Source organism: Eleutherodactylus coqui, chromosome 8 (assembly GCF_035609145.1).
Source record: "Eleutherodactylus coqui strain aEleCoq1 chromosome 8, aEleCoq1.hap1, whole genome shotgun sequence".
NCBI classification, from domain to species: Eukaryota; Metazoa; Chordata; class Amphibia; order Anura; family Eleutherodactylidae; genus Eleutherodactylus; species Eleutherodactylus coqui.
This window is the reverse complement of record NC_089844.1, coordinates 135,230,215-135,252,629: the sequence shown is the minus strand read 5'-3', so window position 1 is coordinate 135,252,629 and position 22,415 is coordinate 135,230,215. Positions and strand designations below refer to the sequence as shown.

General features: G+C 44.0%; 2 protein-coding genes across 2 annotated transcripts in view; one reads left to right on the top strand and one right to left on the bottom strand.

Moving 5' to 3' along the window:
• The window catches only part of IFT140 (intraflagellar transport 140), a 96,413-nt gene that overhangs the window by 54,486 nt on the left and 19,512 nt on the right, over positions 1-22,415 (top strand). The gene's annotated exons all lie outside the window — the stretch shown is intronic.
• On the bottom strand, positions 678-16,748 carry TMEM204 (transmembrane protein 204). The gene is made up of 3 exons (XM_066576471.1): positions 15,890-16,748; positions 7,581-7,736; positions 678-1,519 (listed from the first exon to the last, which is right to left on the bottom strand). The coding sequence occupies exons 1-3, from the start codon at positions 16,149-16,151 to the stop codon at positions 1,275-1,277; spliced, it is 663 nt and encodes a 220-aa protein (XP_066432568.1). The 5' UTR covers positions 16,152-16,748; the 3' UTR covers positions 678-1,274.

Here is a 22,415-nt window from a genome sequence, read left to right as displayed (position 1 = left end):
GTTCTCTACACAAACATGTGGCTTGGTGCACCGCTGTGCTTGAGGTACCCATACACATTAGACTATAGTTGATGAAAATGGACGATTTTAACCAAAATCATTGTTTGTTGGGTGAAATTTAACAGCGAGCAATCATTTCAGCAAATCATTGACAGACATTCATTGTCTGGAAAAGCTATGTCTGAAATTTTGGCTGATAGTTGGACGAACAATCTTTCGAGACAGATGGTTCATCCATCTTCCAGTGTTATTGAACATATACCACCAGTTAAAGGTCTGTAACAGCCAATACGGGCTAAAATATGTGTGTTGGTTGCATCTGGGAAATAATTGTACAACCATCGACCTACCTCTATTTAATATGTATGGCCACTTTAGATAAGCAGTGCTGTAGCTCCTTTATTCTTAGGATCAGTGGGGGACCCAGAGATCAGACCCCCATGATAATAAAGAGATGGTATATCCTAATGATATGCCATCACGTTATAGCATAGGAATAACCCTTTAGAGGGGTCTCTAATCACTGGCAAGCCATTTAAGCTTCTGCAGGGGGAATGTCTGGTCAGCTTTACTCCCACTTAATAAACTACCTAGCTGGGGGGTCTTGAAATCAGCAGATTGCTTGGTGGATGCATGAATCATGTATATGGTGTCATAAAAAAAACATCAACGTAATCTCTTTTTTTATATACTTATAATGCAAAATGCTGATAAATAACAAAACATTAAAATATACTGCTGTTGGTTATTTTCATACATTAATAGGATATAAAATTGGTCTTTATGCAAATCCTCAGATGCATAATAAAGAGAATGAGCGTTGGTTTAGTCTGTTCGTTGCCCTTTAGTTTCATACATGGAGAATCTTGAGCAACTTGGTCTTGCAATATTGTAATCTCACAGTGAGATTTTTTAATTAAAAAGTGCTGCTTTCAACTGTTGGCTTTTTTCCCCACCAAAATCTAGCCTCATAGAAGCTCCGCCACAAGATAGAGCAACTGCTGTGGCTACTTACTGGTACCAACAAGGAACTGAGCAGTTTGTATTGCACAACCTATATATAGTGATGTACAGCCATGGTCGTCCTCCATATTGTATCCATACACCGTGTGAGGGATCCATCAATAGGAAAAGTCTAAAATGATTGAACAGACCTTCTGTATGTACATAAGAGTGTGATACAGTTCTACGCATCTAATACTTATGGACTTCTTCTTGCTGTTGATTCATATAGCATATGAGGGCTATCAATGTTGTTTTTCTCTGTGCCTTCATCAGCATGGAGATTCAACATAATCATTGTCCAGGCCTCTGCGGAAGCGGGTCGTTAGCGTACGACTGATCACAATGACTCGGGGCGCCATACAGTCCTCTCGCCGGTGAAGGATATTCCAAATCAGTATAGCAGCTGCCAAGGTTGCCAGTAGGCAAGCACCAATATCTAGGTAACAGGACCAGGATAGTGTTGTGTGGGGTCCAATTCGGTGGAATGTCACCAGACCTATGACCAGAACAAAACCTGAAAAAGAATGGAATAAGCTTTATTAGTGTGTGTCTCATAGTTGGAAATTATTTATAAGGGGTTGAGCCATGATTGCAGGTTATCTCCTATCCTGTGAATACGGGATTACTTGCAGATCCGTGGGAGCCTGACTTCTAGGACCCTTACCAATCCAAAGAACGTGGCCCCAGTGCATCCTCAAGTGTAGGCACCAGCAGTTGCACATGCACGCTGCCTCTCCATTCACTTCAGTGGGAATGCCAGAGATAGCCAAGCGTTTGGACTTGATTTTAGATTGTAAGTACACTTTAAAAGCGTCTTCTAGGTCTGAGGTCAGACGCTCGCCTATCTTAATGCAAATGGCCTGCAGCATTTGGTAAACCTGCAAATTCTTGGGTTATCGCTCCATTGAAACCTTTGATGTCATTGTGATATGACATCTGTTATCTGTGGATTCCACCTTTAACAAATGACTTCTATTTTAATTTATAAGCCAGTTCCATCTTCATATGCCTCCTCCGTTAGCCAGATCAGTGAGTGGCTACATAGAGCGTCTGTCTCTGGAGGATCCCGCATGTCAACGCATTACACGACCAGCACACTGATTTTAATGGGAATCGTGTAATGCTTCATATCTCCTGAGAGATGGCCCTGTAGGGGAATTGAACACTTGGTTCCAAGTTCCCCTACAGATTTTAGGTTAATGACTGGGAGGTGTCTGAGTCGTGGGGCAACCTGTGGTCTGCTTAGTTGTCAGGCGCCCTAACAAAAAGGGGCTTGACCAAATTTTTTTAGTAAGTAAATCCTCATTTATGCTTCTACAATTGGAGCATGCTGAAGATTTCCTAATCCATGCTTATTTTGTTGCTGAAATCCCATGGATTCTACCTTTTTCAATACAAAGGGTACAATCCGTGGCAAGATCTGCGGCAAAATCTGCATAGAACTTGTGTAGATTTTGATGCAAATTTGTTGCAAATTTACCAGAAGTGCAGACAATTTATTGTGGATTTGCTGCAGCAAATACATGGCAGAAGTTTTCTGTATTTCTGGAGCCAGCCCCAGTTGGTAGGAATAGGTTGGGAATCACTGGCTTATACTTTACTCTGTAATATCTGGTAGTATGACTAGTCGTAGTCGAATATATCAGCCGTACTGTTCTCTCCGTTCTTTACTGTAAGAATGCCAACCGGTAGCAATAGAGATCGGCATCTTTCTTTGCTGTGGCCGCTGCCGTTCTGCCTGCTTTGGATGGGAAGGAAGCTGAGTGTGTTGTTATTTAGTCTCCCATGGCACACAGCGGCGTGCATACTCCCCGCCGCTATATTTAGCCTGCCCCTAGCTTCCTTTTTTTGTGCTGCAGTCTGCTCCGAACATTGGGCGAAGGGACAGAGACTGAAGGGCGCCAGGATGTCCCCTCACAGGAGGAGGAAATGCCTGTTACTACCTGTTATGCAAACTGGGCCTTGAAACTTTGGGACATGAAAAATCATAAGGGGGGCTTTGGAAGAGAAAAATTGTTGAGGAAGCAGCTTAAAGGGGTAGTCCCGTAGCATGCCATGTGAGATAATGGAAAATGCTTCACTGTATAAACTATTAGGGCTGTGATAGCTCTGCAGGTGTTCATGGGGTTATGTCATGGCAATTTAGTGGAACATCGTGTTCTTGTTTTTTTTCTGCTTATATAAAAAGTAGAAACCCCCTTTAAAGTTACACTGCTCAAATATGTGTGACTACCCCGACCAGCAAGAAAAACCAATGACTGCTTGACCAAATGAAGCCAAAACCTTTGGCCTTCCACATGAAGGACAAATGCGGTCATTTTAGGGATACAGTCCGTAGAAAAGTAGGTAGACAGCAAAATATCACATCTATATACCAGCTCATCAAGCATCTCATTCAAAGAATACGGAGATTAAGGGTAATGACAACCTCTTGGTAAGTATTTCCGTTAGATATTGGAGTGAGTGTCCAGTAGATATTGGACTATAAAGACCCCACCTTTAACAGCTGTTGAACAAGCATTCCTCTGACAGTCGTTTACCCCGGCTTCCCCATATGCATGACAGTTCAGCTGAATGTTCGTGTATTTAAGGAGTTAAGCCCCATTTACACGGGACGACTGTCAGGCAAACGATGCCCGACACTCGTCCCCGCATGTACTCACTTCCGTGCTGTTGCACAGGAGCGAGTATCGTTGGCTCGCAGCCAGGCGGCTTGAGATTTCTCTCCTTGCTCTCCCCCGCGCCTCTCCATTCACTTCACTTTAACAGCGGCCGTTCAGCACTGAACGGCTGCTGTTTACACTGAAGATCATCGGTCAGGATTTTAAGCTGCATAAAATCCTGAACAATGATTGTCCTGCTGCGAGCCGAGGATATTCGCTTCTGTGCAACAGCATGGGAGCGAGTACATTTGGGGACAAGTGTTGGGCGTCATTTGCTCGACAGTCGTCCCATCTAAATGGGGCTTTAAACTGCAACCGGAATGCTCTGGTGAAGGCTTATCTTTCAGAGAACAAACGGATCGGGTATTGAAATTCAACATTCCTAGTCCTTCTGTTGGAAAAAAATTGAGACTCCCCCATACACATTAGAGAGTTGTCTGGACCCACCAGGATGACTAATCTCTAATGTGGCCTTTAGGTGAGATGCTAAGAAGACCAAATTAAAATTTTGAAAGTCTTTTGATGGGTCAAAGCTGTGCACCAGCCAAGTTCTTCAACATCAAGGAAAGGACCCTCCCCAAGCGATTGCTTAGGAAGTAGACAGTTCCTTAGATAAGAATATGTCAAACTGTGAGGCTGGCCTTTTTGGTGAAGTACATGATCACTGCCTGATCATGGGATGGTAAAGGCCTGCTCTGAGGGTTAAACCTCTCTGATTTTGCAACACGATTAACTCTGTTTGTTGTTAATGTAATACTCTACTACGGTGATCTCCAACCTGTGGCTCTTCAGCAGTGCTCTGACAGCAGCAGGAGGTGTCGTTTTGCAACTGCTGGAAAGCCACAAGTTGGACATTAGTGCCTTACTAAGTTCAGGAGACAAGTAAGAGGCACATGGGTTATTCTTCACAGATATAGATAAAAATTAGTAACGTTTATTTGAGTTATTTAAAAGGACATGGGTTTACACTGACAAAAACACACACAAGTGAAAAACAAAAACAAGAAGAAACCAAAGAATAAGACCCTGGTTTATAGTAAACTGGGAGATTCAGCTCTTCGATGATATAAAGAGGTAAGTATATTTATCCCTTATGATGTATAATTGAGTAACCTTGCGGGATTAGTATAGACATAACTTGTTGAGGGATGAATGATAGTCAGTACGTCAGATCTAGATACACAGTTCGCACTGAAATATCCTCAAACCAAGTGTGTATATGCCCTTAAATGATTGAGGAAAAAATATCAATCAAGACCTCTATTTATATACTGGATCCCCAGTGATGCCAAATACTTTAAAGGTTGTTTTACCCGGGGTCTGGTTATGGTGCACTTAGATGATATTAATAACCAGATCCCACAGAAACAAACCCTTTAAATGCCAAGATTGGCTCTGGCATACGGTAGGTAGAAATCTACCGGTTAACCGTTCGCCAAAAAGTCATGTAGTGGCGTCTAGAAAGTAGACTTATGCTCAAAGATAGGCTCGACGCGTTTCCCTATCCAATTTTTTGGATAGTTCCTCAGGAGCAAAAGGTACGTATACCATCAATACATTCAACACCAGGGTAGGTGAAAGAGAGAATTTCTCAAAAGTAAATTGTTTTTTCGATGGATTATGCCACCGGTATCTTGTTAAAAGAATGCCAAAAAATATAGTTATGCATTCCAACTCTTGCTCTTCCGGCTAGGTGTACCCCTCGAACATCCACATTGACTGTTGAGCCGATCGGTTTTTTGGATATAGCCGTCGGTATAATATCTAATCAGTCATTAAGTGGAATAGACTAGAGCCAAGTAACCCTTGGTGTACACCAGTGGTTCAGCAAGGAATTGGGTTATTATTTGTAATTTTAACATGGACGATAACCACTGGTAAGGCCACGGTAGAGAAAACCTGAGACACCTGGCTGTAACATCTCACTGTACACTGTAAGATTTTTTTTCACTGGATCTAAATTGCTAACGAACTCCAAAACCTTTTTTGTTCCTCCTCAAACCTTCTGTTGCCACTATGTATTTTGACAACATTGACTGATGGACTGTCAAATAATGATATGTGAAATGATTTCTGAGGGAAGTGACTTTTGCTGTGTTTTTCAACAATTTTGATAGTACTTGGCAAGAACCTGGCAAACGCTGGAATGATTGGGGCTGGTCACGTTAGCAAAGTTAGACATACCAGGGCAGGAGTTAACAAATCGACTTGTTGGAAATCCCTGCTATGACAATGGATGAGGAAAAAAAGAGCGCGAAGGGTGGAGCTAAACCCGTACGGTCTTGTGTGATGTAAGAGATAAATCTACATATGTGGTATAAAGAGTAGAATGGAGTGGTATGCTTCCACTTGCTGACTGGCCTCAATAATAATAGTGTCCCTTATATCGCCCCAGTAGTATTAGTGTGACCTATATTGTCCCCATTAGTAATAGTGACCCCTATATTGGCCCCAGTAGTAATTGTGAACCCTATATTATCCCCAGTAGTAATAGTGACCCCTATATTAGCCCCAGTAGTAATAGTGACCCCTATATTAGCTCCAGTAGTCATAGGGACCCCCTATATTAGCACCAGTAGTAATAGTGACCCCCTATGTTAGCCCCAGTAGTAGTAGTGACACCTATATTATTATTACCCCCTGCTAACCTTTACCTAATAATTATATTATTTTTACCCCCTGCTTACCCTCACCTCTTGGTCTTCAGGGAGAGGTCGAGGGAGGAAGATTCCAGATGCGCACACTACCGCAGCACCCCGGTTGATCACTTTAATGGTGACCCTGCATCCTGAAAGTGGGATACATGGCTGTCCCACTTGAGACACTGGGGAAAGCGGGACCAGGGTCCCAAAGTGGGACTGTAGCACGTAATTCAGGATGTCTGGTCATCTTAAACCCCATTTAGACACAACAATTAATGCTCAAAATTCGCTCAAAAGCCGTCTTTTCAGCAATAATCGTTGTGTCTAAACGCGTGGCCATTGTGCACTATTCATGCATGATTAGCTCATCGTTGTCTTTCTGCTAGCTGAAAGACAATGATGAGTCTTATTAGGACTGCACGCTGAGTTCTCAGCGGGATACCACTGATACTATTGTTTCAGCTAGTATCCCGCTTGAAGAACACAGCAGAAGACAGCGCTCCAGCTGTGTTCTGCATACCCCACTTGTAGCGCTCAGCTGTATACCAGCTGAGGGCTCTGAGAACACAGCAGCTGTATACAGAAGACAGCACTCCAGTTGTCTTCTGTTTAACCCACTAGGAGTGCCCACTTGTATAGCAGCTGAGCGCACCATGAACACAGCAGGAGTATGCAGAAGACCGTGCTCCAGCTGTGTTCTGCATACTCTGCTCGGAGCGCTCAGCTGTATACCAGCTGAGTGCTCTGAGAACACAGCAGCTGTATACAGAAAACAGTGCTCCAGCTGTCTTCTGTATACCCCTCCCGGAGTGCTCAGCTGTATACCAGCTGAGCACCCCGTGAACACAGCAGGAGTATGCAGAAGACTGCGCTCCAGCTGTGTTCTGCATACCCCGCTCGAAGCGCTCAGTTGGATACCAGCTGAGCGCTCCGAGAACATAACAGTTCTCTAAGCGTGTTAATGCATGCAACGATTATCGCTCAAAAGATTGCCTTTGAGCGATAATCAGTGTGTCTAAATGAGCCTTTACTTTTACCCTATTAGAGTTAGATAACATTTAATATTCACTTCTTTTGAAGTGTGACTGGAAATTTCTTAACAAGCCAGCCGTTCAGTCCCAGAAACCTTTTCAGTATAGTCTATGCAAGGTTTGCTCATTTGGCTTCTATTGGTATAACTCTACTTGCTTCTTATTACTACCTAATGATTAAAAAGGTGACTAATGAGATATACTGTATGTGCAATTTACTCTGTAGATGTCATACTTACTTGCAAGTTGAAAAACGGCAGCTATGGCTTCTTCCCACCACTGAGAATCCTGGGTAATAATGGGCAGTTCTACTAGACCCATGAGGAAAATGAGCTGCCCAGCAGTCAAGGCCACTGTAGCAATCAGATTGCACGCCCTCATCATGTCAAACTGTACTGTAGGGAGAGACAGAACAGGAAACATTATGTCACTACGCCCATTTTATGTTTACACAATTTTCTTAATTTAGGCAAAAAAAAAATTCTACAAAGGAGTATTTCAGGGAGAGGAGGACTAAAATAGTATCATTAGGAGCCAACATGAACGGAAAGATGTGATGTTTCCATTAAGGGTGGAATAGCCTGTCCAGCAAACATGCATCCATAACCAGGCTTTATGCTGGCTACTACAGACCCTTTAATAGGAACTTGTCAATTATAAGCACCATGAACTAAGTTAAGGTGCTTATACCATGTTTTCCCTGTCCCTGACACTGTCTTATATTAATTTTTGCCCCAAAAGAGGTTCCGGGGCTTATTTTGGGGGATTGTCTTATTTTACTTACCTAGCAGACTTGGTCCAGGTCCCTACCGCTGCTCTCTAGAGCCCCGGCGTGGTTCCCACAGTCCTCAGCCACCAACACAGGATCCCCTCCTGGTTACGGGATTCATAAATCCCGTCTCCACAAAGCGATAGCTGTGATTAGTTCTTCAAGTACTGCTCAGTCAATCAATGCATAGCTCGATGAACCAATCACATCCATTGCTTCATCGAGGTGGGATTTATGCATTGGCTAAGCCGCGGCTCAGCCAGTTTATAAATTCCGCCTCCATGTTGTGATGGCTGTGATTGCTTCTTTGAGCACCACAGCTCAGCCAATCAATGCAGCGCTCGAAGAACCAATCACAGTCATTGCTTCATGGGGGCAGAATTCATAAATACCCAAACCAGAAGTGATTTTGTGTGGGCGGTCAAGAACTGCGGGAACTGCGCCTGGGCTCTGGAGAGCAGCAGGAGGGACCTGGACTAAGCCTGTTGGTTAATGTATTTCTATATTTTTATGGAATGTAGCTAGGGCTTATTTTTGGAGTAGAGCTTATCTTTCAAGCCTCTTTGAAAATGCTGACAAATCAGGCTACAGCTTGTTTTCACGGTAGGTCTTATTTTCAGGGAAACATGGTAGTTTAGGTGACATGAGTCCAGGGGAAACTCTATTCATACTCACCTGGTTCCCCATTCCTGCGGTGTCGTCCAGCAAAGTCCGTACTCACGCAGCATGCTTGACTCTTTTCAGAAGGCATGCACTACTTCATGTATCAAGTGCATTGCGTGCCAGGGACAATCCTACTAAGCCCAGCGTCGGTGATGCCAGGCTTAGTAAATTTCCCCTAAAACAAGGGTTTTGGAACTCTTTTAACTGCTATAAAGATATATTATGATATAAATAATATGCATAACCGGTATGAAGTTCCTAATTTATTCTAACACCGCTTCCAGTGATTTATGGATGTCTGTTAACGTCGCACACGGAGCCGTGATATGGTGAATACTGATGATGGAGCCACTGTAGAGATTTCTAAAGGTCCCTGTTTAGTGACAGCGGATGTAGCGTCCTTTCACTGGTGTTGTGTATGAGTGTTGTGCATTCTGCTATGGTAACTTCTACTATTAAAAGCTTCTGTATCATGATAAGGATCTCAGTACAGTATACTACATAGTCTTTGTGTAAAATGCACATGCTGTTCTGTATCCTGCACATGTGGTTCTGGATATCCTGTCCAGCATTATTTATCTTGTATTGATCCTCAGTTACAGCTTGTTTAATAGTCCAGAGCTGCACTCTGTTGCTGGTGGAGTTGCTGTGTACATACATTACTTATCCTGTACTGATCCCTAATTACATCCTGTATTATACTCCAGAGCTGCACTCACTATTCTGCTGGTGGAGTCACTGTGTACATACATTACTTATCCTGTACTGATTCTGAGTTACATCCTGTATTATGCTCCAGAGCTGCACTCACTATTCTGCTGGTGGAGTCACTGTGTACATACCTCACTTATCCTGTACTGATCCTGAGTTACATCCTGCATTATGCTCCAGAGCTGCACTCACTATTCTACTGGTGGAGTCACTGTGTACATAAATTACTTCTCCTGTAGTGATACTGAGTTACATCCTGTATTATACTCCAGAGCTGCACTCTTTATTCTGCTGGTGGAGTTACCATGTACATACATTACTTATCCTGTATTATCCTCCAGAGCTGCACTCACTATTCTGCTGGTGGAGTCACTGTGTACATACATTACTTATCCTATACTGATCCTGAGTTACATCCTGTATTATACTCCAGAGCTGCACTCACTATTCTGCTGGTGGAGTCACTGTGTACATACATTACTTATCCTGTACTGATTCTGAGTTACATCCTGTATTATGCTCCAGAGCTGCACTCACTATTCTGCTGGTGGAGTCACTGTGTACATACCTCACTTATCCTGTACTGATCCTGAGTTACATCCTGCATTATGCTCCAGAGCTGCACTCACTATTCTACTGGTGGAGTCACTGTGTACATAAATTACTTCTCCTGTAGTGATACTGAGTTACATCCTGTATTATACTCCAGAGCTGCACTCTTTATTCTGCTGGTGGAGTTACCATGTACATACATTACTTATCCTGTATTATACTCCAGAGCTGCACTCACTATTCTGCTGGTGGAGTCACTGTGTACATACATTACTTATCCTGTACTGATCCTGAGTTACATCCTGTATTATACTCCAGAGCTGCACTCACTATTCTGCTGGTGGAGTCACTGTGTACATACATTACTTATCCTGTACTGATCCTGAGTTACATCCTGTATTATACTCCAGAGCTGTGCTCACTATTCTGCTGGTGGAGTCACTGTGTACATATATTACTCATCCTGTACTGATCCTGAGTTATATCCTGTATTATACTCCAGAGCTGCACTCACTATTCTGCTGATGGAGTCACTATGTTACATACATTAACTTATCCTGTGCTCATCCTGAGTCATTCACAAAAAAGGGTCAACCCTATGAGAATGAATGGCTTGAGTCTACAAGAGTACAAGACAATGGTTTAGTGGTTCTGGATCATATAGTTTGGGGTTCAGTCCAGGTTGATCCATCTGTTTTGCTCTTAGGTGGCGAGAACTTGTGTAGAACTCTTCAGAGGCAAACAAAGAGTAGGTAGGGAGTTGGCAAACTCCAGCCTTTTCGCCTTGGGTGGCAAAAGTTTGCCCACTATAACTTTTGCTTATGCAGCCATCTCTCTTCTATGTATACCACTGCCCTATATTCATGTGGGATTACCACAGATGACAATGTCATTAGTTATTCATGGGATTACAGAGGGTTACTGTAGTCTGCACATGATGTTACACAGATCTAATAATTCCAGAGCCGCGAGCACACAAGTTATAAACTATAGTGGATTGTTAATGAACATCCAGGCGGAGAATTGGCTGTGTGCGCTGGCCGCTGCCGCAGACTATCCTGTAACATGCACTTCACAGAGCTGCAGGCTGTTCTACACGACGCGTTCTACATGTGGTATTTGACCTTTCGGAGAACAGCAGAGGGGGAAGGAAAGCGAATGATGAATGTTTTATTACCAGTGACCTAATACACACTGCGCATTTTCTGTGTAACCATTTCCATGCTGGCGAGAAGAGCATCCTAATTCTTGGAACTGCAAGAAAACGCTTGAAAGAAACTTGTATGCTTAAGTGTGAAGGGTTCCTAGACTTTTTTTTTTATTTTATTTTATTGCACAAGGTTTATAACGAATCTCTGGTTATTGTCATAAAACTGCATATGGAGATTTTTCCCCAGGATGCCACACTAAAATGCTATGATTTTATTTTTAATTAATATGTTGAAGACTAATACTTAAGGGTGTTTTCCAATTAACCAATACATTGATGGCAGGTAGGGAATGTATTATATATAAAAACAATACCCCCCTCTCCACCACCATACTGCTCCCCCACTGTCACTCTGGTCTTCTGTTGGCTTCGGCTTCAGCCAATAGGAGGCTCTGACACAGGACATCATCGGAGAAGTCCCGTAAACAGAGCAGCGTTTCACATGAGCCTCTACAATAGAAGCCCACGTGATATGTTTATAGGACGTCACCAGGCATGAAGACCCAGTAGTGTAACGGGTTAGATGCCATGGTCCCAGAAAACCAAAAGACGCTCTGGCATCGCGGTAAGTATATTGGCAAAATATAGTTTTTGGCTTAGGGAGGTTTAAAACTATATTAAAAAATTAAGTCTGACAACATCTTTAACAGGAGGAGTTACTGAGGGACAGGGAATAAGGAGAAGAAAGCAGGAGCCATGCATTTTTGTGAAGCTTCTGGGACTCTATGACTGCGTTGCGAAAAAAAGGTCATTGCAGCTCAGTAACTTGCTGGATCCAACTACAAGAAGACTAGAGGCCCATTTACACTCAACGATTATCACTCAAAATTCGTTAAACAATGGCATATGAGCGATAGTCATTGTGTGTAAATGCTAGTATCGTTCACTTTTCGTCTGAACAATGATTTTTAGGTGAGTTTAAAAACCATCCTTCAGAACGCACACTGTGTTCTCCATGGGAGCAGGAGATTACATTGTATTCTCTTTGCAGCCCATGCGAGAACAAAGGAGCTGATTGCAGAGCTCAGACCACCTGCTGAGTTCTTGTTATGGCTGGCCGGGACAGGTGGACAGGGGTCCCTATACCAGCCCTCTCCCACGTCCCTACCTTCTTGCCCCCCTGGGCTAGGCCCCAGGGCGACAACTGGAAGACGGTCCCTGCGCTGCACTAGGGACAGGGACCCCAAGAAAAAAAAGAGACAGGGAGACCGGCAGGTGGGTACCGCGTAGCCGACAAGATGCAAACAACTAAGCAACCAGAGAGAAGCCCTGAAACAGGATGGGTCAAACCAGAAAGACACGTGCGCAATACAGGAGGGCAAACAAAAAACAGAGTCAGAATAGAACCCAAAGTCAGAACACAGGTTGTAAGGTCAATAATGCGGGTGTAGGCACAGGGAGTCAGAACCAAACACTGGCAACCAGTGTCTGGCCCAGCCAGGTACATAAGCAGAACTCCCCGCCCAGAGAGGCGGGGAGAAGTCACATGACACCAGAGGGAAACACAAGGTCGCCTCACCCTGTAGACGCGCACTGACCAGAGCCGCGACCAACTGCCAGAGCAGGAAAATTTCGGATATGGCCGGGCCCCTGCAGCTCCAGGACAAGCGTTCCGCCTCATCTGGACACAAGCGGCCGTAGTGGTAACCCCATCTCTAACAGTTCTACAAGCAGCTCCAGGAGGCTCATTTGCACACAAATGATGCTGCTAAAGTACTAATGGGCATTAGTGCCCATTAGTACTTTATGCGAAATGATCGTTTGAAAGATTGTCTTTGCGTGTAAATGAGCCTTAATACACTTTGGCCAATAATAATACCCTTCGTTGAGCTAGTCTTCTTGTGACGTGCAATTTTAAAGTGGTTCTTCACTTTAGACAATCTCTATTTGTTAGAAGGGTCCTTGCCAAAGAGTTGATCACAAAATATCCTACTGTTGCGAACACCAGAATTCGGCAAGCCAGTTGAGAAAGCTGGCAGTAAAAGGTACATTGATACGGCAGAATTTTCTGTGACAAAATCCATTTAAAAAAAAAAAATGACAAAACCTGCAGTGGTCTTTCGTGTTTTGTGGCGCAGATCCGCATGCGGAATGTACCATGTCATTCGTCAAATTCTGCATGAGGAATTCTGAAGGAGCATTTTCACGTTAAGTAGGGGCTTGTCACTTTTGACGTGGCTTTTAGGCGTGGAAAATCTGTAAAATCCTGCATTGAATTCCTCCATCTGAACATATCCTTAGGCCAGATTCATGCGAGCGTATTTACGCGCACAATATGCAAAGAATACAACCCCATTATTTCAATGGGTTCGTTCACATGCGCAAATTTTGCGTTCGCATTTCAGTCTCGCAATAAATATGTGGCATGCTCTATTTTCTTGTGCATTTGTGCATGGGAAGAACACATATTGAGCCCATTACATTACTTGGCCTTTTTAATGGCTGGGAGCATCATTGTATGTTTTTTTGCTTAATATGCACGATTTGTGCACACAAAGTTACAGTAAATAAAAACCACTTGCACGTGCAAATATGCAATGCCCATTCTGCAAGAATGCGGTGCAAATGCAAGCATAAATACACATGCGCTCATGTGAATCCAGTATTCTGTTTTCCTACAGCACCTCCACAGGGGAAATTAAGTATTACACAGTGCTAATTCATATCAATAGCTTGTCTTTGTAATTCAGGGCAGGTTCTAAAGAGCGAGAAACACTTTGTAGCTGCTCTTCAATCTCACCAAGGAGTATTCTGAACAGAGGACCCCCTCTAGTAACTCCGAATCACCCGATGGGGTATTTGAAAATTGGATTCGGAAACTGGGCAACAGCTTTAAAGAGTGCATCTTGCCCTGGAGGACCCAACACATCTGTGCGTCACACAGACTGTACATTTCAACATTGATTTCAATGAGAACAGTGTAATACTTTATTTGCCCTGTGAAAGCGCTGTTGGAAAATTGATCACTTGCTGCTAGGTTCTCTCACAAATTACTGGGGGAAACCTTGTGATCGGTAGGACATAATCCACTGCAAATGTCAAAAAACTACTTAATTGTTTTAGGGTGCCGTCACACTTGCGATCACGATATTGCTGCAGTTATTTTACGCAAATGTAAATGGGACTTTCTAATGTTAAAAACACATTGCACAAAAATCGCAAGTTTGTGCTTTGCGATTTTTGTGCAATGTGTTTTTTTTACATTAGAAAGTCCCATTTACATTTGCGTTAAAAAAAAATGCAGCAATATCGTGATCGCAAGTGTGACGGCACCCTTAGTTTTAGAAAATTTGTGTGTTGTAAGATGGGGTCATATACATAAGCAATTTTTCACCTACATTGCATCGTGCTGCAGGAAAAAATCACGGCACATCCTATCTTTGGACGTTCCTTCGGAACGCATCGCCCATTGTTTTTAATGGAGCTGGCAAAAACATTGCACGGTGTGCAAGGTACACGCGGGTGCATTGCGATGTTCCACATTGCAAACAATGGGAAACACTTGCCATTCGCTACTTCACTGACGTGATGCGAGACAATTTGACACAAAAACGTCACATCAGCGAGTAAATCGCACATTCCCGAGCATGATGTCAGGACGAGTTTCTCCTCCGTGTACAATTAGCGTTGTCGAGGTGGCCATGTATCTACCGTAGAGGCTGATAATCGAGCAGATACCACTGATCATGAACGCTCAGAGCTATACTTAGTCTATTGCTGTGGCTGTAAAACGTCTTACACTACGCTACAGTCCAGGAACCAACCAACCAGGAATTTTCCATTTATGGGAATGAGAAAATCTGAATGAAATATTAGACCTTGACCTTGCGTAATGAATATGCAAGGGCAGGTTCCCATATACCGTATCTGGCAGTCCAGATTTTATCCTTATGCCAGAACTGCTTCCGTAGTTCTCTGGGGGTTATTCATGGCATTTTACACATCAGGTTTGATGCCCAATGCCTCCCTACCCCAGACAGAGAAAGGGTCCATGCAGCACTTTTGTGTCTGGCTATGAATGCCGGACCAGTGCACAAAGTCCGAAATGTCATTGATTATGTCTGGCTCCACCATGAAAGCACTAACCAAACACAAGTGGTGTATGGGAACCAAGCTAAAGCCAAAGGCTCACATCCATGTAAAAACTTGGCCATGTTGCATCAACAAAAAATTGACATTTTTGTGATTTTTTTTTTTTTTTTTTTATGTCTGCAAAAGGAATCTGACACAATTCTTTTCTGCATTTCTTAGCATTGTATTCATGAAATATGGACCGCACATGGCTGTCATCTCATTGTAGATACGCATAGCACATGGACACATTACAGCCAATTGGACTATACAGAGATGAATTTTTTTTTTTTTACATGGAACTATGTTCTGTTTAAATAACTAACAAATAGTCGTAGCACATGCTATTCTGGTCCGATTTTTCTCAGATGTCAGTCACCCAAGTTATTGGGTGCGCAAACAAACCCCCCAAAATTATATTATCATATTATTGTCATTTCTAAGACCTATTGCTCTGAAGTTCATTAAATACAGAATACACGCAAGTATCTTAAGTGTTAAGATGTAAATTACCCATTTATAGTCTTTGGGCACGAGTCATGCAGGTAAAAAAAAATTTCGCTCATACTTACGCTTGACCGTGTTCCGGGATTCTTGTAAGCCAGATGGCTCAGACCCCCAACCAATAGATTGGCACACCCTTTCATCCCCTTGTCCTGGCCTGGTGCTTACTCCTCTACCAGCCAAGCACATCTTCCATAGACCAACGCTGCGCTTGCGTCCTTCCTCCATCGTTTGGTATACCCAGTTTGGAGTGAAGGCAGCCACATTGTTGAGAATAAGTGATACCAACGCTACCGCCACAGCCGCAGCCACAAGTTTATGCATGCCCATCGCCTGTTGCCACTGGACCTCCACTTAAACCGGACGAGCCCTGCTGCACCGCACAGGGTCAGGAGCAGCTAGAGGACATCTCCGCTCATTTTGAGAGGTAGAAGCCCCCCAGAAATGGTAGAGCCAGGCAAGCCGGCTTGGTAGTCCCATGAAAGGGAGATGTTCAGCAAAGAATTCCAAGATGTTTCTGTCTCCACTTTATCCACACTCCTGCAAGGCAACCCCCACCTCCTGCACTGGGAGATGCAACAGCATTCCCTTCTGGAGCCCACCAAGCGAAGAGCCCCCACGAATAGTGGAAATCAGACTCTTTTCTTCCCACGCTCAAAAAAAAGGCAGATGTGTTCCAGATGTGGCCCTTCTCAGTCCACTCACAACCAAAGTGGGCGTCAAAAAGAAGTCACTTAAGGAGCAGTGGGGCAACAGTTTCCATATAAGAAGGGAATGAAATCTGGGGAGGGTTTTCTCAGAAAGTAAATTTGGGAAGCAGAAAGCAGCGTTTCTTCTTGAAGCTGCTGGATGATGAACGCTCAGTAAGAGCTTGTTAGCGTGTGTGCAGGCGATGCAAGCCCAACAGAGAGGGGATGGGAAGGCAGCAGCTGATAGGAAGTTTTTGTTTTACGGATATGTATATTTTTGGCATGGGATTTTGTTAATTTGTTTCCTAACTGTCTCTCTCGGAGCAGAGGAAATGGTTGTTTTTTTGTCGCTGTGTTTCCCACCCCCCTTTCCTCCTAGCATTACCCCTCCTCATTGGAGAGGTTTTTTTTGGGTGTAGATAGATATTCTGCAAAGAACCTCAAAGCAGGATGCATTTCCTGGAAGGCAGATTTCCCCGTCCAAAGACCTATACCACCTCCCTCCCCTCCAGCTCTGTGTGTTATGTATTCCTTTTCTTATAAGAAGCACAGCTGAAGAAGTAGAAAGGGCCCTGTCCTTCCCTCCAAGACATAAGGAAAGCATTTATCCAACGTTCCATTCATTTTATCTAAATAGATTGGACCTGCGGCTAACCCCCTTCTGGGTTATCCATTTTTTAAAATCAAAACGGCTGTTTTGGATTTAGGGTATTTCCCCTTTAAATAACATAAAAACAGTCTGACTTCTTGAATCATCATCTTCTGTTTATAGGTTTCTAGGAAAGCTGGGTAATAACATGCACAATTTGGCAGATTTGCCATTCTGGAGGGGATTACCCCTTTGTGGGCATGTCATAGCTGAAAGTAATTGTACAATGAAGCTGAAAGTCTAAGACCTTGTTCACACGGCCTTTGGAACTATCAGATCCAGATCCACATTGTGTTTTTCCGACATTCTTCTGACATCAGAAGTCCATAGGATGAGCATCAGAGCTCTGCCGCGGATTTCCCTGCGGATCTGCCCTTGGATTTAACACCAGTGAATGGCGCAAATTTGTGTGTAGTTGCCCAAATTAGTTTCTAGTTTCTAATTCACGTCAATCCCTTTTTTCTGCAAACGTCTGTGCCGTATGAACTACGGAGCGGATTTCCTTAGTATTCAGTAGAATGCTAATACGGTACGAATTTGGGCACATAATCTGTGCAGAAATTATGTATCGTGAACTTGACCTAAGGGTCCATTCACACATGTCAGATTAGAGTCCACATAAAATCTGATAACAATCTGCATCCTATTACAATGTGCGGCTGCCGCACGCAGTCCTCTCCTCTTACTGGATGCTAGCTCGTGCACCCGGTCGTGGTCTTAAAGGGCTAGTGCACCCAAACTTTACATTCCCCCGCCCCTGGGCATATCAGTCGTCCTTCCCCTCTGAGGGGTGCCTGAATATTGTGGTCCATTTGCTCAAGGTGCACTTACAAGTTTTGTCTGTCTCTCTGGTTTCTTGACATTTTTCTCTTCTCTGACTTCTTTTCTGTCTGCGCTCCTGATCTGTGCTTGTTGAATTGACTTCCGTCTGTGCTCTGTACTGACCATTGGCCTGATTCTCAGTACTGAACCTGCTCTCTGTGACCTACCTCTGGCTTTGTTCCACTGGAGTTTGCCGCCTGCCCAGAACAAGACTGTCTGACCATGCTCCTGTTCACATCCTCAGGTACCGCACCTAGGCCTATTTCGGCTTCAGTTAGTACAGCACTGGGACCACTTCATGACCAACATCCTGGGGGCCCTGCAGCGAAGTCCACATCCCGAATGGTGGAGTTAAAGGGTGAAACCTGGGAGACCTCAGTTTTCATATCAAGATTTGTCCCAGACCAGTCTGTGGTTAAAGGGGTTGTCCCGCGGCAGCAAGTGGGTCTATACACTTCTGTATGGCCATATTAATGCACTTTGTAATGTACATTGTGCATTAATTATGAGCCATACAGAAGTTATAAAAAGTTTTATACTTACCTGCTCCGTTGCTAGCGTCCTCGTCTCCATGGTGCCGACTAATTTTCGCCCTCCGATGGCCAAATTAGCCGCGCTTGCGCAGTCCAGGTCTTCTCCTGTTCTCTATGGGGCTCCGTGTAGCTCCGCCCCGTCACGTGCCGATTCCAGCCAATCAGGAGGCTGGAATCGGCAGTGGACCGCACAGAAGAGCTGCGGTCCACGGAGGCAGAGGATCCCGGCGGCCATCTTCACAGGTAAGTATAGAAGTCACCGGAGCGCGGGGATTAAGGTAAGCGCTCCGGTGAGCTTTCTGTACGTCCCTGCATCGGGGTTGTCTCGCGCCGAACGGGGGGGGGGTTGAAAAAAAAAAAAACCCGTTTCGGCGCGGGACAACCCCTTTAAGTGACTCTGTGTCCACTGTGTCTGACCAATCCTGTGCATGTTAATGGGGTTTCGACAAACCTGTTCATAGGCTATAGAAAATTATGGATTTCTGGATGTGGTGTGCAAAAACAATCTAAAGCAGAAATGAGTAGCATGCTACGTATTCCACATGGAAAAGCCTAGGATTGGCCCCATTGGATGATAATGGAGCTAATTATCATGTCGATCCGCTTCACATTCATAGCAAAAATCTGAATACCAGCCCCAGTCTTCTGCTAGCGGATCTTCTAATAAAAACGCGTCAGAATCCGAAATTTGTGAACACACCCTAACTCTGCAAGAGCGCTAACAACAGTAGAGGTGACGTCAGCGCTCCTGCAGTAATTTATCCCTCTGTCGTCCCATGTAAAAGGGCCATAGCTTCTTATATATGAACTAATGAACCTTATATATATTATATTATATTTATCATACATGATTTAGTGCAGCTGTACACATTGAGGGAGATTTATGATGAATACACACTTTTGCTAAAACACATTCTGGACATGATATTGCATGAACACCGGTCTGGGCTATCTTTGGTCAACTGGTGCGCCCATCCCTCGTGGCAGTAAAAAAAAATTCCACATATCTGCCTTGGCACGCAAGGTCATCTTGCAAAACTGTCTGACACCAAATGCCCCCATGTTGCAAATACTTTTAGAAGAAAACAAGTGTTCAACAATTTTATGACATATGGACGCCATTTCTCCATATCCTTCCAGATCGTATTAGATTACAGGTAAAGGAATGTTTTCAAGCAAACCACGATATCTTGAATGTGAGGTAGCAGGTATTACACCTATAGAAACATGCAATATTAGACCCTTGTAGATACTGCCGACTCTCAGGCTTTCTTTAACCAAAGACACGCAACACTGTGTGACTTTGAGCTGTGAAGCACTGAAGGTTTGAGAGATCTACGTGTCAATTGTTTTTGTTTTTACCATCTTTCACTCCTCCCGTTTCATTTTTCCCTTTTCTGCCCCTTTTCCTCCTACTTTCCTACGTTTAGGGTGGATTCAGACGAATGTATATCGGCTGGGTTTTCACGCCGAGCCGATATACGTCATCTCTCTCTGCAGGGGGGGGGGGGGCTGGAAGAGCCAGGAGCAGTGCTCTGAGCTCCTGCCCCCTCTCTGCCTCCTCTCCACCCCTCTGCACTATTTTCAATGAGGAGAGGCGGGATGGGGGCGGGACTAATTCTCGAAACTTAGCCAGCCCCGCCTCCTTTCATTGCAAATAGTGCAGAGGGGCGGAGAGGGGGCGGGAGCTCAGTTCCTGCTCCTGGCTCTTCCATCCCCCCCCCCTGCAGATGAGGACACCGTATATCGGCTCGGCATGAAGACCGAGCCGATATACGTTCGTCTGAATCCACTCTTAGGCTGCCTTCACACTGGCATGAAAATCACACGAGTGCGTTGCGAGATATATAAATCTATAAATGTATTCACATGGCAGTATTTCCACAGATGTTTTTTTAAATATTTTTTAAATATATAGCATGACCTATTTTTGTTTGTTTTTGCTACCTATTGCTATCATTGTCTACTGGACTAATACGCATCAGTATTTGTGCAAGAGCAAATAAAACCAATGACAGCTAATATCGAAGCCAGCACTGTATACAATACGATCCTCCGAAACTGGCCTAACTCAGGACAGACACTGGTGCAGTATCGCTAGGCTTTGCTATCAATATCTGATTGGTGAGGTTCCACCAACTGTTACTTTTTCCCCCCTGATTGCTAGAATTAAGTGGCAGCAGTTAGACTGTCATTGATTGGAGATTGATGGTATGTAAGGCTGGGTTCATACGGGGCGGAAATCTCACGGAATGTTCGCAACGGGACCGCATGGAAATTCTGCGAGATTTCTGCAGTGGAGAGGCAGCTTTGGCGAGGGTTTTGAAGCGGCTTGTCCGCATGTATTTCCCCATAGAGAAGAGAGAGCCAGCAGCGGAAACAGCGATGCAATTAACATGCTGCAGCTTTGAGTTCCACGCCGCATGTCAGTTGCAGTACGGGTTGGCCGCAATGTGTGGACGAGATTTTTGCAAATCTCATCTACTTTACTGCTTAATCTCGGGATTAAATTTGCAGGCAGAATTTCCGTGCAGAAAGTCTGCACGGAAATTCTGCGGCAATTCCGCCCCATGTGAACCCAGCCTAAGAGTTGGCATCAAAGTCAGTCATCAGACAACACTTATAAGACCAAGAAAACTTTGTTGAAGAGTATCCTTTGTTATGATGAACTTGGAGGAGGATAGAAGAGGTACATTTTTAACCATTTTTAGCAGTTAGGAACAAGCCCAAAAGAGGGCGCTAATGAGAACTCACTATTTCCAGAACTCAAGGACAGATAAAGCCTTTAATAAGTTGCTGCATTAATATTAGAGCAGTGCAGCAGGTAGGTCTGGGCTTACATAAAAATACATCCATCATGATAGCGCTGCTGTAGGCTGTTAAAATCTGTATACGCTGGCAGGGTATTATGTCCCCCTTTTTAATATATACATAGTGAGCTTCCAAAAGTCACTGCATTGGTTATTAGAGCAGCGCATTAGACAAGGGTGGGTTAATGAATGTATTTGATGATGGGCATGATGATACTGCTGCCACAGGTTGCAAACTAGTGATAATACACCCCTGATTAAACAGCGATATGTATGGTTATGCCCTTCTTTCTTATTTTTATAGACCATTTTAGTACGTCAGACCCCTGAGCAGATTTCACAAGTTCATACAGGTAGGTCTTAGTGGTCCTGTGTAAAGCCACCCTATCGGCACAGAAGCAGCCGCCAGTTGTCCCAATGTCTCCAGTGGTTTCACAGTAACGATAGTCTAGATTGAATGGAGGTGGCGCGCCCCAGAGATCTCTTCCGGCTGCCACCCTCCATTTTCTGGGATTGTCTGTTTACGCTGAGCGAGAAGTCTCTCACTAGTTGCTTCATTTCTACGAACTGAAACAAAGCGACTAACGGCTAATGAGCGATTTCTCACTCTGTACTCTGCCAGGTCCCAGGAAAAGTATTGCTGAAAATGGCTTGTTTGATTCTGTGCACATTATGCAGACAAAGACATTGTGAACATCTAGCATCTGGTTATCCAGAAATGAACAATTTTCCACATGTCTTATTGGAATTTTAATAAAATGTATCAATATAGTCACCAGTGATATGTGCCCTTTAAACACTAGAATGGGAACTTAAAGGTGTTTTCCAGGTCTTAAATATTGATCGCCTATCCTCAAAATTGGTCATCGCTATGTGATTGGGGGTGCCCGCCACTCAGGACCCTACCAATCAGCAGTTTGAAGAGACTGTGGCACTCAGGTGAGCACCGCGGCCCTTTCTAAGGCAAGTGAAGTCAGATTCATTTGTCATATGGCCTAAGAACAGCTTAGTCCCATTCAATTGAATGTGACTAACCTGTTATACCAGGCACAGCCACTATGAAATGTACGGCGCTGTGCTTGTTAGATAGT

Coding starts and splice junctions, on each gene's coding strand:
- TMEM204 (XM_066576471.1), bottom strand. CDS start 16,151: ATGGGCATGCATAAACTTGTGGCTGCGGCTGTGGCGGTAGCGTTGGTA. Junction 7,737..15,889: donor ATCCCGGAACACGGTCAAGC/GTAAGTATGAGC, acceptor CTCTCCCTACAG/TACAGTTTGACATGATGAGG. Junction 1,520..7,580: donor TGCCGTTTTTCAACTTGCAA/GTAAGTATGACA, acceptor ATTCTTTTTCAG/GTTTTGTTCTGGTCATAGGT.